The 14,993-nt window shown below is 35.4% G+C and overlaps 1 protein-coding gene across 1 annotated transcript; it reads right to left on the bottom strand.

The window, feature by feature from the left end:
* Positions 1-1,866: 1,866 nt before the first annotated feature.
* On the bottom strand, positions 1,867-13,754 carry LOC111511590 (odorant receptor 2a-like). Its single transcript, XM_074173504.1, has 5 exons — positions 13,589-13,754; positions 11,573-11,672; positions 7,693-7,794; positions 3,565-3,720; positions 1,867-2,106 (listed from the first exon to the last, which is right to left on the bottom strand). The coding sequence occupies exons 1-5, from the start codon at positions 13,669-13,671 to the stop codon at positions 2,044-2,046; spliced, it is 504 nt and encodes a 167-aa protein (XP_074029605.1). The 5' UTR covers positions 13,672-13,754; the 3' UTR covers positions 1,867-2,043.
* Positions 13,755-14,993: the final 1,239 nt, after the last annotated feature.

Below are 14,993 nucleotides of genomic sequence, written 5' to 3'. Positions count from 1 at the left end.
TAAAGGACACTATTTTTGTTATGCAGATGATACAGCTCTGATCTTCACAGGAGAAACTTGGGAGGAAGTAAAAGAAACTACTGAGACTGACTTGCAAAAAATACACGACTGGCTAAACTTAAACAAACTCACCCTGAATATTGAAAAAACAAAATTTCTCACATTTACGCCAACAGTCACTACCCAACCAAAAAATATTCTGATACAATTACACATCACAAACTGTCATAAGATCGATTGCACATGTTCCATAGTAAAAAAAGTGGAAAAAATCAAATATTTAGGAGTAGTCTTAGATCAATGCACGCGCTGGTCAGATCACATCACAAATGTTAATAACCGTTTAAGAGTCTTGATGCACAGTTTTTATATCCTGAGAGACGTACTTACCAGAAGAAATCTCCTTTTACTTTACAATTCCCTAGCTGAATCTGTAATGACCTACTGTATTACAGCATGTGGTGAGGCCTTCAATACTACACTTGATTCTCTGCAAAAAACACAAAATATTCTTCTAAAAATTATTCTGAAAAAAAAATAAACGCTATTCCACTGACATGCTATACCAAGAATCACAGGTCTTGAATATAAAACTGTTATTTACTCACCAGTGTTTAAAAAGAATGTACATCAGACACGAAACATCTAACCAGAGAAAAACTGGAATAACCAGATCCACTAGTAATTTGAATCTCAGTATATAACTTTTCAGAAAATATTTAACGCAAAGATCTTTCTTTTTCTTCGGCCCGAAATTCTTCAACTGAACTTCAAAGAACTTCAACTTCAAAGAAACAAAGAAACATATTCTACAATTTTCAAACAAATTTTATAATATAATGAATAATAATTTAATATGAACCTTACCTTTAAAAACTATCTGTTCTCCTCTGTAACTGACCCTGCTTGAAACGGTTTGGAATCCTCACCATTTGCAACTTATATTATATAATTATTTGTTATTTTTAAAAAAAGAAAAAAATTGATTGAATCTATCATGTTAATTATTCTACTAAATTTTTTCTCTACTCACTGCTTAGTTATTATCATAAAATGTACACTTTTTTAGAAAGTCTATAGATCTAGTACATGGCAGAACAGATAAACATATCTAGGCCAAGTTACTGGATCTGAGACTTTTGAAAAACACGATATATTACATGTAAATATATAAACTGTACTTCAATATATCAATATCAATATCAATATCAATTTAAGTTTGAGTTAAAGTGGAATTGTTACCCTAATGTCAGGAGTTTCACAACTTATAAACTCACTATTATGTATTATGTACTAATGTAGGTATTATTTTATAGTTTTACACCCAGTGTGTATTTGTATCTTTCATGACTCTAAATAAATGATGATAGCCTTTATCATCAGGTCTTTAATTTGTCCGTGACCAGATGTGTAGGTACCAGGAGATGGTACAGGACAAAAGCAGCAAATTGGGTTAGTGAGTGAACAAAGCACCCACGTCGAACCTACCCGATAGCCGGAGCTTTGGAAATTCATCATCAAATGATAAATGATGTATTTCAAAGAATGTGAAGATTTTCTGAAGAACAGCAGCGTTAGCACAAGTGCAAGAATACCGACGTGAGTTTTTTCGTCCCAGGAATTTGTACAGTGAAGTTGAATGGCAACGAATGAATTCATGCGTTACTGACAAGGTTGAAGAAAAATCTTGGAATACGTCAAATTGCGTTTGTAAAAAACTATCTTATGTAAAAACTATAGCCTGCCTATCTCAACGAGATACCTATCCTCTGAAATTCCCCAAATAGAATGGGAGGTTGGGAGACATGTTTATTATCCATAGCGGAAATTCAAAACAAAAATTCAAAATTGATTTGAACTTGCAGATCTGATTTATTTTGATTTTGGTAGGTTACTACATAATTTCTTTAATTTTGATAGGTTACTACATAATATACTCGTTACATAATGGTTCTATAAGTACTACATCTTCAATGATACATAAGTAGGTGTTTTTCTCATTGTGAATGTTGCAAATAGCATAAAATTATCAGCTGTGAAATCCTACACTGCCTGATTCTTGGTGTTGGTGATCAAAGTATAAAATGAATATGACTTCTGAATGACCTGAAACAAAGAACAATAACACATTTTGCATCAGATAAAAATTCACTTTTGTTTGAAGGTGGTTGACAATGTTTCGTGGTGTATTTCATCAGTTCGGACTTCCATTTTCTGATATAATATAAATTGATTTGAAATTCCTGGAAAAATATTAAAAAGCTAACCGAAAATAACAATTTTTTTCGAACAAAAAACTGAAATTACAAAGAAATAACATACAACCAAACAACAACCAAAAAATAAAAATTGAAATAATAATAAAAGCTGAAGATTACTAACAAAAATGAAAAATATAAATTAAAAGATTTCAAACCAAGTTATGTCACGACGTTTCGATTGTGTATACTGTGGATACTACACAGTCGTCTTCGGGTGATAATTGGACTTATTCCTCCGAGATCCGACTATTTATAGGCCATTCGAGTGCTTTCACCTATCCCCTCTTCTCTCTCTCCCCTTCATTGGTTTTTTAGCAGGAAATGACCGTTTGGCGGGAGTTGGTCGTTTTTCGTTTGATTAGAGGTTTCCATATGTTACGTATCTCTATGCTAGCTTGACTGAATGCGTTGTTGAACAACATATACGCGGCTTCTTTGAATTTTCCCCTAAACCAGTGTTCCTCTTTTGTGGATGATTTCAGCTTGAGCCCACTTGATGTTATGTTGATGAGTCCAAACATGCTCTGCTATTCCGGATTTCCTGGTTTCTCCTCGCTGTGTGTGTTTCTTGTGCTCGGCAATGCGAACAATAAATGGCCTCTTAGTTTCACCAATATAGGATTTTCCGCACTCACAGGGTATCCGGTAAATGCAATTCTTGGAATCGCAGTCCGCGTTTGGTGGCCTGGTTTTCGTGAGGCTGCTACGGATAGTGTTCCCAGATCTGAAGCAGGTCTTGATGTTATACTTGGACCCAATCCTTTGTATCCTTTCCGATAACCCTCTGATGTAGGGAAGTACAAGTACTGGTTGTGGAGGCTTCTCTTCCTTGTGGAGCTCTTGTTGTCTTCTAGCTGAAGCCTCTTCTACCATCACTCTGGAGTAACCATTCCGTTGGAGGTCGTTTTTGATGATGACTAGTTTCCTTTCGAGACCTTACTTTGTATTACACAGCCCGAAGGCACGGTCTAGCAGAGTCTTGATGATTCCTCTCTTAGTCGATTGATGGTGGTTGGATTTCTGGTTTAAATACTGTCCTGTGTGAGTGAGTTTTCGATATACAGATGTTTCCTATTCAGCTTTTATTAATATTTCAATTTTTATTTTTTGGTTGTTGTTTGGTTGTATTTCAGTTTTTTTGTTCAAATAAAATTGTTTTTTTCGGTTAATCATTTTAATATTTTTTCAAGAATTTCAAATCAATTTATATTATATTAGACAATAGAAGTCCGAACTGATGAAATTCAAAATCCACTGTTATGAATTCAAGTGAAATGATTTCGTTACGACTCCATAATCTCACCTGTATGAAGAACAAGAGGTCAATAATAATGGTTTTTCCAGCTGTTATATGAGTAGGCTTTTGTGATCTTCTTATTGAAAACCTCAAACTGCGTTGAATTTTCAGTGGATAGTCCGTCCACTGAAGATTATACATAGATATACCAACTTCCTGCAACTGAGAGGTTATCATTTCAACAAAAAAGTGAAACTTGGAGAAACCTGTGAACAATCAGCAGTGGCTTCAGCTCTACCTTACTCGAAATTAGTCAGCACTTACACCAAATAATCCCCGTGGGTTGGGCTTCCTATCGGGCTCGTCCCCAGGTGGCGTATAGGGGAACGGCCAGGGGACTGGAAGCCCTGTCCGGGAAGCCAATGTGACTTTACGGACGGAGTCGCCGGACTCCTGGTCAGTGGCAGAAATGGTTAGAGTGAGGGGAACTCAAACCCCCCAAAAGCATTTGCAAAACATGCCACCGTGGACCAGCCTACCCAAGCTAAGGTGTAAGGAATCATGCCGACAGCTGAATGGCCGCAGGGTGATATGTGGTCACAAACTATCTCCTTGGGATACTGAGCGAAACATCATTGTATGGAATTGATTCTTGCTTATAACAACTCAAAATACTTCTATTCAAAGTGTTAGTTTATGAAACAATCAATTTTCAACAACTTGACTTTTCTTATTATGACAACCTTATGCTATTTTGTTTTTTATAATAAAATATATCGACAGGTATAGGAACACATATACAGGAGAAGCCAGAATGGTCACCACAGTACTTCCCCTTCAGTGAAGATGGTCACTCGAAACGAACAATTTTTTTGGTGCTTCTCTGTATTCTTTGTGTTTCACATGTTCTTTCTTCAGTTCTCTCTCTCTCTCTCTCATATTCTTCAACAAAAGCTGGTTTCAAACTGTCAATACTAATATTTTTATGTTTTCCATTGACTGATAGAGTGAAATATTTTTCGTTTCTGTTAATCACCCTGAATGGTCCATTATAATGTGTTTAACCCTGCCGGTACACATGAGTACCGGCATGAATCATGCAAAGACTACAGGCAAATATTCATATTTCATATGGTTTCTATACGTACCGGTGCGTCTCCTACCGTCCTATGTAACTGTGATGCGCGGAATTTCATTCCAGGTTATGTAGTAGTCGTTTATTTGAGCCGGGTCACGTTTTGCCCTCCGTTTTCAGTTAACTTTTACGGAAAAGAGTGACATAAATTGCGCGAATTGTGTGTGTGGATTTAGTTAAGGGTAAGTTTCAAAATATTACTACAAAATATGATGCGAAATACTGCTGGAAATAACAAAAAAACACCTGTTTTCTACACTGGTACACATATGTACCAGTAGTCCGTAAGTGCACTAGATATTGGTACATGTATGTACCAATAGTCTTCTGTATTGACTGTTTCCCTTTTTGTTTCAGACAATGTCCAGAAAAAAAAATTATGTATGGATGAGTTGGACCACATCGCTGAACATTTGTCAGAAGTTTGATTACGATTTCCACATTTATGCGGGTAAAGAAGAGGGCAACCAAGTTGGTACTTTAGGAGAAAGAGTAGTCAATACGCTTGCAAACACCATACAAGAGGTCGATGTTACACTTTGCTTTGATCGTTTCTTCACCTCTGTTGACTTACTCCATTCAACAAACTATGCAGCAGTTGGTACCTGTATTGCTACTAGAAAAAATATTCCGAAACTACCCGAAAAATGGTGGATCAAAGTTTTTTTCAGGCTTTTGATGATGCCAGCTGTAAATGCCTGGATAATTTACAAAGAATTATCAGAAAAAAAAATACCATTTCTAGACTTTCTCGTACCATTAGCCGAAGCAATTCTCAGCGAAGGTCAGAAAAAAACAACTTTAGTAAAAGGTCCATCAACTAGTGGTCGTCCTTCCAAAAAAAGACTAAGTCAAAAAAACGTTCCGATGCATCTGCCTACTGAAGGTAAAACTCGAAACTAAGATTCAGAAGAGGACCAAGACAGTGTGCAGTCAATGCAGGTTACCATTATGCAAGAATTGTTTTGCTGCATACCATACTTAACAATTTTAACGTTCATGTCAAATTTATAAACATAATTTCTGTAAGACGCTTGGTACATATATGTACCACCATCAAAGACCCTAAAGGACTGGTGGTACATATATGTACCTTTTCCCCACCACTTCCTATAAATAAAAATTTATATGAATTTCGATGCAGATGTTTTATTTGATCGCCACTGACATTGAACCACTGAAAATCTAACCCATAACCCTTGAAACAAAAACTCGTCTCGAAAGGGTTAAAGGGCTTTTTTAACTCTGTCAACTCTAATGAACATATGGGAACAAGTTGATATTTTGTTATGCAAGAATACTTTTGTTTATCGTGATTACTTCCAGGCGTTGCTCTAATTTTCATCATGTTTTCTCTAAGATTGTGAAGAAACTGTTGATGAGTAGTGAAAGTAACAGTCCTTTCTATTATAAGTTCTCCTGGGATCCTGAGGGTTGTTCTATACACCAATTCAGCACTTGAACACTGCAATTGTTTCTTTACTGAAACCCTGATTCCCAGTAAAATTGTGGAAAGAATTCCGTCCACTTTTCTGATTCATGATACTTCAGTGCTGCCTTCATTGTGCGATGAAATCTCTCAATCATTCCATTAGCCGATGGGTGGTAAGCTGTTGTTCTTATATGCTGCATACCCAGCAATTTTGAGAATTCTTTGAAAAGTGAAGATTCAAATTGTCTTCCTTGGTCGGTCGTTATTTTTAACGGAACTCCAAATCGAGAAATCCATTCTTCATAAAATTTCTTGGCTACCGTTTCTGTAGTTATATTGGTTATAGGAAAAACTTCAGGCCATCTTGAATATCTATCTATGCAAGTTAAACAGTACGTATATCTATTTGATGGAGGGAGTGGTCCAACCAAGTCGATATTAACATGTCGACGACTTTTAGGTACCTCATAAACACCTACTGGACTTACCACATGTTTACTAATCCATTTTTTTAGGGGAACGGCCAGGGGACTGGAGGCCCTATCCAGGAAGTCAATGTGGCCTTACGGACGGGGTCGCCGGACTCCTGGTCAGTGGCAGAAATAAGTAGGGTGGAGGGAACTAAAACTCTCCAAAAGCCATTGCAAAACATGCCACCGGGGACCAGCCTACCCAAGCTAAGGTGTAAGAAATCGTGCCGACAGCTGAATGGCCGCAGGGTGATATGCGGTCACCAACAATCCCCTTGGGAAACTGGGCGAAACCTCATTGTAATCAGCCTACCTCTGGTAATGATAGAGGTGACCAACTCTTTTCTTGCTACTTGTAGGAACACACATGGATGAAACAAACACAAAAACAGAAACAACAAAAACAACAACCAATCCCGAGGCTGGACAGAAGTGCTCACCTCAATCTAAGGCGATGGCTGAAGATGAACAGAAATATCCACCCCAATCTACCGCTTGGAATGAGGCTGAACATAGCAGATCACCTCGTGACGTAATACAAAGGACAAGACGTAAGCGCATTTGCGGCGCCGAGGCCAAAAGGAGAAAGAGAGGGAAAGAAGCAGCAGTGGCAGCAACTATACGTGCACCCTCCTCCACTCCACCTCTAACAGCAAGGGCACTACCTGCGGCGGACGCCAAGAGCTTCGCCTTTAGTAAAGGCAAGGAACCAGCTGCCCCTGCCAGTAAGCTCCCTCACTTGTGCACCTCCACGGAGGGAACCCCAAGAAGGTTGAAGAAGCCACAGAATGACAGTAATGTCGCTGCACTTTCCAAAACCTTCGGGGAGGCCACCGTGACATACCTCAAGGTTGACAAAGAGAGTGTGAGTGCGGCCTACACCTGTCAATATATCGGAGATGTCTCCTAGTGACCTGTCCACCTTCCTGAAAAGGACAGGATGGACGATGACCTAGGAAGACAACTCCTCGGGAGGATGTACAACGGGTCACATGTGGTCTAAGTGCTGTGAGTCTACACTCATTCTCCCTAATCTACAGATACAGATACACCAAATAATCAATAAGTTGACAAATTTGCATAAACAGATACTTTTGTGTGTTTGTTGTTTTTCTGTTCTAGATTTATAAAGGATCCATGAATTTGGGAACACTCACCTCCAGAGATAATGTTTGACAGCAGTAAGAGAAAATGAATATCTGTCCCAGAGATAATGACACGAAAATCGAGTTGCCTATGCCTTCCATCATATTATCCATCTGGAAATTTATCATATTCAGATCATCAAAAGTAAAAAGTTTCAAATAATATTTATACAGTGTGTTACACTCAACATGGAGACACTTCTGTATTTCAGTCATTTTTGAAAGCCGGTATTTTATTTTTGGTACAGGCATAGACGCAATACTTAGCTCGAGTGACAGCCTCAAACCCAGCCTATTGCGATCCCGCAAAAAGAGCGAATTCTCGATATTTTGTTTCGCGTTAGATATACCAAAACAAGTTATTTGAAAAAGTTGCTTGGGAATCGTTTTCCACCCTAATTACCCAATTTCAACACAGATATTTGAAATTATATTTTTTTTTGTAATTTCTATATTCAATTCCGATTTTTAATCAACGATACCAAATAAGAAGCTACAGAAATGACAAAATAGTTTTTTTTCAAGGACAAAATACAAGCATCACATAAAAATCCTCAAGGCGCTCTAAGAGCGGTGCCTGTGCGAAAGTTGAGACAAATCTTCAACCTTTGTTCCAGACTATCAATGTTGTAACTGATGTTTGCGCCTCCAATCAGGCGTATGTCTCTTCTCTGGATGGAATTCAGCAGCTTCAGGGTATGTTTGGGGCAAAGCTCCATACATGAGAACAATACTCCAAAGAAGGTCTGATCTGAGCTTTATGAAACATCAAAAGTTGCTGAGGTGTGTACAGTTTTCTGGTTCGGAACAGTGTTCCAAGCTTTTGAGAAGCAGCCTTTGCAGTTCCAGCGACATGGTTGTGCCAAGACATATTGGTGTCCATTTCAACCACCAACAAACTTACTGAAGCAGAAAGTGAAATTGTCTGGCCTGACATTATTATATCCGGTTCGGAGGCATTTATCTTCTTGAAGAAAACCGTTGCCTGGGTTTTTGTGGCATTGAATTAAACCTAGTTACTTTCATCCCAATTCAAAATAACTTCTAGATCCTCATTAGGATATGCAACCTTCTGCTGCCGCTGAAGATGTGCATGCTGTCGTCAGCAAAGCAATATATTGTATTCTTCGTCCAATAAGTCGTTGATAATAAAAAGTGGGTTGGTGACAATATGGATCCCTGGGTAACACCAGAGTTGATAGTTAAAGTATTCGAGAGATATCCAGGTATGGCCATATATACCGCTCTTAGTGGAATCAAATGTGCCAAATCACTTGAACACTTCTCATGAGAGTGTCTAGATATGCAACCTCCTGCTGCTGGTGAAGATATTCATCCGCCGCCGATGTCCAGGGATCCAAATGGAATAACGAAACAAATAGTCATAGACGATGAAATCAATTCATTCATAATAAATATCAAATTTTTCATTCTTATTGCTACATTATAACGAGTTTATTATTTTCGTAGCTTCTCATTTAGAACCATTAATTGAAAATTGGACATCAATATGAAAATTACAAAACAATTCAAATTCCAAATTTTGTGTTGAATTACGGAAAGTAGGGTCAAATGGATTTCTAATTGTTTTCAAATTACTCATTTCTGTATAGTTCAAGTTAACGATATAGTACAACCTACCTTCCAACAGTTAGGGGGCTAACTAATTTTCTTATTCAACAATCATTTCTGATTATTATCAGAATGACAATAACTATATTATATATATAATAGGGATATATAATATGGAAAAGTAGGGATTCAAATAACAAATAACATTTATATATATATATATATATATATATATATATATATATATATATATATATATATATATATATATATATATATATGATGACTGGAAAAGTAGGGATTTAAATAACAGAGTGATGATTGAAAATACTTCGCTTCAAAAACACTTCACTAACTTCCTTCGAAAGCTGAAAATTACACATTCTCTGTTTCACTATCACTGTCGTCATTTGAATCAATAATAAATTTATTTCCACCATTAATATGGAAGTGTCTTAACTCCATATAGTGTTTTTCAACTGAAATTACTTTTTCAATCCTTTTCTGCCAGTCTTCTTCGATAATATTGGATGTTTTTTTTTTAACTAGCTCTAATAGGTACCTTCTTATCCAATTTTGGAAAATTATTAGGATTGAAAACACAAAAGTAGGGAGGAAGTCTCAGTATGGTGGGTCTATACTTTTCAACAATACTCTCAAGGGCATACATTTTTTCAAATGTTTTTGTCTATAAAGCTTCAAGTAGTCGGTTTTTGGTATAGTTATCTTCAAAATACAAATTGTTATCCATTAAAAAACGTTGTATTTCATCTCTCCTCGAATATTCATTCGGTACTTTGATGAGCTGTCGCGAATGTTAGGAAGCGTTGTCAAGAACTATTACACTATTCGTATCCAAATTTGGGATCAATGTGTTTTCAAACCATTCCTCAAAGCTTCCATGTTCTTATGATAGTCTACATTGCAGTACTCAAGTTTTTTTTCCACATAATTTCAAAGAATTCTGAACCCATCCTTCACTTCCCCCTCAAGGCACAATGATTAGTCGCGATCCTTTGTTTGCAGGCATGTTAGGCGTACACATTCTCGAACCATCAGTCCACCCTTCTGTAACTGTGTCGTGAGTCTCATATCAAGTTTCGTCCAAATAGAAAATTTGTCGTATTTCTTGTCTATATTTAGTTATTTGTTCTAAGTATGTGTTACGCAATTCCACTATTCTTCTGCTTTCCATAACTGATTGACGTTTGTTTATATTATTTTGAATCTAAATCCTAGTTTCTTAATCCAATTCTGAAGAGTTTTGTTATAGCAGCTCAGGTTATAGCCGTAACGTTATAGCCGTAACGTATTCAATTTCTTCCTTATGATTTCAATTGCACGAATCTCATTGCTTATGTAATAGTCGTATATTGTTTTTTTAATGATTTTATTGAATGAACATCTAAAGGTTTTGGTAATCCCGTATCACATCGCGTCATGCGTTCATAAGGTTTGTTTTTGAATATTTTACGTACAGTTGAGAAAGGAATTTCGGTCAAATCTGATGTTGCTTGTAATAGTTTGTTTTCCTCGAAACCAAACTTGTGATGTAGATTCTTATATACATTGAAACATACTCTCTGTGTTTCAAAATTCAAATGCATTCGAATCTTATTCACTGGTATCTCTTTTTCGCATTGTTCACCAGCGCTATTGGAATCACTACACTGGAAAAAGTCTGCGTTGTTATCACACTCGTTATTACTATTAGTAGGTACTTGTCCAAGTACGCCACATTTTGAATAGATAACAAAAATTTCAAATAATTATAACTGCAACAATATCGAATTTCAACACTCAAATCGCGATCAGTTCCTGAACTGAACATTGACAATACAACGGCGATATTCATCCCTACATTCTATTCGTCAACGTGACATGACTTCAAATTCAATGTTATAACTCTTCAGCCAATCATAAAACTCGGTTAGTAAAAATTATCCAATACGAACCTCCAATTCTTCAGTTCACGTGGACTAGTTCGTAGCGGCATTATTTCTCAGTATTGGTTCGTTTGCCCTTTGAGATGCCGATAGCTTTAGGTATTCACAATAAAGATTACTTCGGCTATACCATCCACGCGAGTCAATATATCAAGAATTTGTCCTTTTCGCAGGCCTTGAGGCTGTCATTCTGGCTAAGTAATGCGAAAAGTGCGGCCGATGAAGGTCTATGCCTGTACCAAAAATCGATCTGCTTTCAAAAATGACTAAAATACAGGGGCGTCTTCGTCCCAACTTCATATGCGTTTCTGTTTTGGACGGAGCACTCAAAAATCATACCTTTCATCTCTGAACAGATTATTTTGATTTCTTACCAATGGGATCACATAGCAAATAGTACACAACAAGAAGGTAGCTAATCCATACTGAACCATCAATTGAATATTACAGAATTCCTCCAGTTTCTCTATAGCTCTAAAAATATATATAAAATCATGATATAGTGTTTCATTTATACATTTATACAAATCTTTCGAAGAATGTGAATGAAACAAATAAAATACTGTCAAAGGGATGCTTCAACAGCAAAAAAGATCTTTTTCAATGACCATTTTTATTATTTCTTTTCTTTTTATGATTTTTTTATACCTAATAGAATTCACATTTCATATATATCTTTGTATTATTTGTTCATTTTACAAAAAGACAGACTGTATTGATATCTGAAATTTTTATATGAATCATGCTTCAAAAACTATACTTCTTCACTTCAAAATTGTGATGGAAGCTCCGTAATATGACACATGTGACTATGATTTTTAAGAAAATTTCACAAAGTTAAATCAAATTGTATATATCCTGTACAAATTTGCAATTTGTTTTTATATTCCTCGTATATTTTTATATCCTTAGATGCTTCTCTGTATTTGTTTATTTTTATTATTTCATTATCATATGCTCGTCTGTATTTGATTGAATACTGATTCAAATCCATTCTGATCTACTGGCTCTTGTTTCAACGATTCATTTCATGACCAACTTCAACGACTGAGCTTAACGCATCTTTCGCAGATGAAATTCTCCTTATTCATTGCATTCTTTTTCTATCATATTACTATATTGAAGTTTCATCATAATATTTATATACGTACCTGTTACTTTATTGTATAACTTCATTCAAAATTCATTATAATTGTTATAAATCTATTTAAAAATAATTTCATGTATACTTTATTGCTATAACAAGACAAGTACTTGGGTACTTATAGTTTTTTAGTGTTCTATTCATTTAATAATTTTGTATTCTGTACAGCTATCTGTTGAGTAAACAAAGTTATTATTATTGCATTGTCTATTCATGTGCATGATGCTTGACTTATTCATTTATATACACGCATTCTTAAATTGTTACAATTTCCACATTTCATAATTTTTTAAAATATTTTTAATTTTGTCTTTTTTTCTAAATGTTACATGCATATGTTTTTTGTTCATAATACCATTCATACATATATGTCAATTTTCATGGGAAAAAAGTGCTTTGCATTTATATGTTGTAACTTATTTGTATCTGTATTTGTATTTATCTTTTGTGAATAAAATTATATCATTATTGATATATTATTATAATTATTATTGATTCAGATAAATAATATATGAATATTTATGAAATATTTGTCATCAAAATAGTATGGGAAAAAAATAAAGATTTATGTACCTATTCAGGATAACCTTTCATATTCCTGAAAGTTCATACATATATTTTTCATAAGTATCTATTATCTTATTTCACGCGTGAAGAACAGTTACGAGCATCTGGGAGGCTCCAAGCTGGCCAAACTTAAAGGGCTGTTGTGGAGATTTCCATATCTGAAGCAAGTGTAATCAATCGATTCTGAGAAAGCGACATACAGACTCTATAAGAATCACGGAGCCTGTTCAGGAGCATTTTCTGTTGTAGGCATTATGAGACCGAACGCTAGCTGCATCTCAGTTGACATATCAACGACTCTTGTGATAGCACAGTTATCAAAGGGGTATAAGCGTGGTCCGAGAAATGTTGCGTTTCTTTGTCCTATAGTTTTGTCACAACGTGGTGCATTTAAATAAGGGTTTCCCTCTTTATGATATTTATGATATTCTATAAATAGCTCCTTCAACGTCTTGTATATCAGAAACGACAAATGTTCTTAGGAACTTTTTTTCTTAAAACAACTTGAGGAATCACCCTCCGGAGTTTCGTACCGTAGTTTCAAGTTTCGAAATGAATTTTGGACTTTTTTTTACGCATAGATAAAAAATTGAGTGACAATACTTATACTAATATTACTAATTCCTCAATATATTGAAGTGTTCCATTGAATAGCATCAGCATTAAATTGTTAACCTACCTGTAGATTTCCTGCAATTCGTTGATACATTTGACAATACGAAATTCTTTGATAATAAGGTTTGAATCTTGATCATTAGACATGTTCTTGTCGACATAACTGAGAGCTTCTTTCACCACAGATGTTTGACGAATCAGGTGTATTATAGAACATGTTAGAGTTGTTTCAATAGCTGAAAAATGATGTGGTGTTACTTTATAGACTTTCTCTGTTTTTTAATTCTCTAATTTCAGTTTTTTCAATTTGGTCACAAAAGATACCTACAATGTGACCCATTTTTGATAAAACACCCCCCTAAAATTTGAAGTTGTAAACCGATTTTAATAATTTTTTTTTTGAAATGTCAAGTACTGAAAGGTCTACCTTGGGACAAAATTTTTAATTATTATTCAAGTTTCTGGCGTGCTACTATATTTTTTCTTAGTCGAAAATCGGGATTTTTCAATAGCGATTTTTTTATTGAAAAACTCACGACGCCACTGGATTCAGAGTGCCTCTAAACAGGTGTGATCAAAATTTGATGGAAAAATATTCATTATTAACAAAGTTATGACAACTCAAAAATTCGAAAACTCACACAGCTAACAGTCACAAAAACACCCTATATCAACAGATATAGCCATGAGAATATTTTTTTTATAATTTCAACAATAAAGTGCCGCCAGATGAAAAAATAAAACAAATAGCGTAAATATTTTTAATGAACATAACGGAATTACATTCAAGTTTTCACGCAAATTAACTAAAACTAAGACCTAATATTTCAATTTAAATCTTAGTTGCCATGGAAATGATATAACAGTTTGACACTTGTGAAAGATTTAAGTGTACTATTGTCAACAATATTCACCTTACAGTTCTTCGAATTATTTTGTGTCATGGCTGCAAGATTGACGTTAGAGAGAAAATTGAAATTGTACGCCTTTCGGGAGATGACGTTAGAAGTGCTAGAGAGGTTTGTAGAGTATTTAATGAGAGACATCCAGATCGTCCTCGTATTAGCTGCGGTACGGTAAATAAAATAAATAAAATATTCAATGAAACTGGTGCAGTATTAAAAATGATGTTAAAAAGTAATTCTGTACAAAGACGAAACAGGAATGACAGGAGTGATCAAATCATTTCAGATTATTTCGGAAATAATCCTAATGCCAGTATAAGGAATAGCACTTTAGATTTGAATATTCCACGAGAAACTATTCGGAGAAGAAAATTAAACCTTTCAAGCCAACATTTTTACACACACTTCAAGAAGGCGACGAAGCAACACGCCTGGAATATTGTTTATGGGCCCAAGGGGAATATTTAAACAATAGAAATTTCCTAAAAAATATTTTTGTATACCGACGAAGCCACTTTCACTACAAATGGAGTAGTGTCATCACAGAATTGTCGCTATTGGGCA

Source organism: Leptinotarsa decemlineata, unplaced genomic scaffold, assembly GCF_025532065.1.
Source record: "Leptinotarsa decemlineata unplaced genomic scaffold, Ldec_3_MD MMD2_tig00000251_RagTag_RagTag, whole genome shotgun sequence".
NCBI classification, from domain to species: Eukaryota; Metazoa; Arthropoda; class Insecta; order Coleoptera; family Chrysomelidae; genus Leptinotarsa; species Leptinotarsa decemlineata.
The sequence above is the reverse complement of the archived record's forward strand: the minus strand, read 5'-3'. Positions and strand labels throughout refer to the sequence as shown.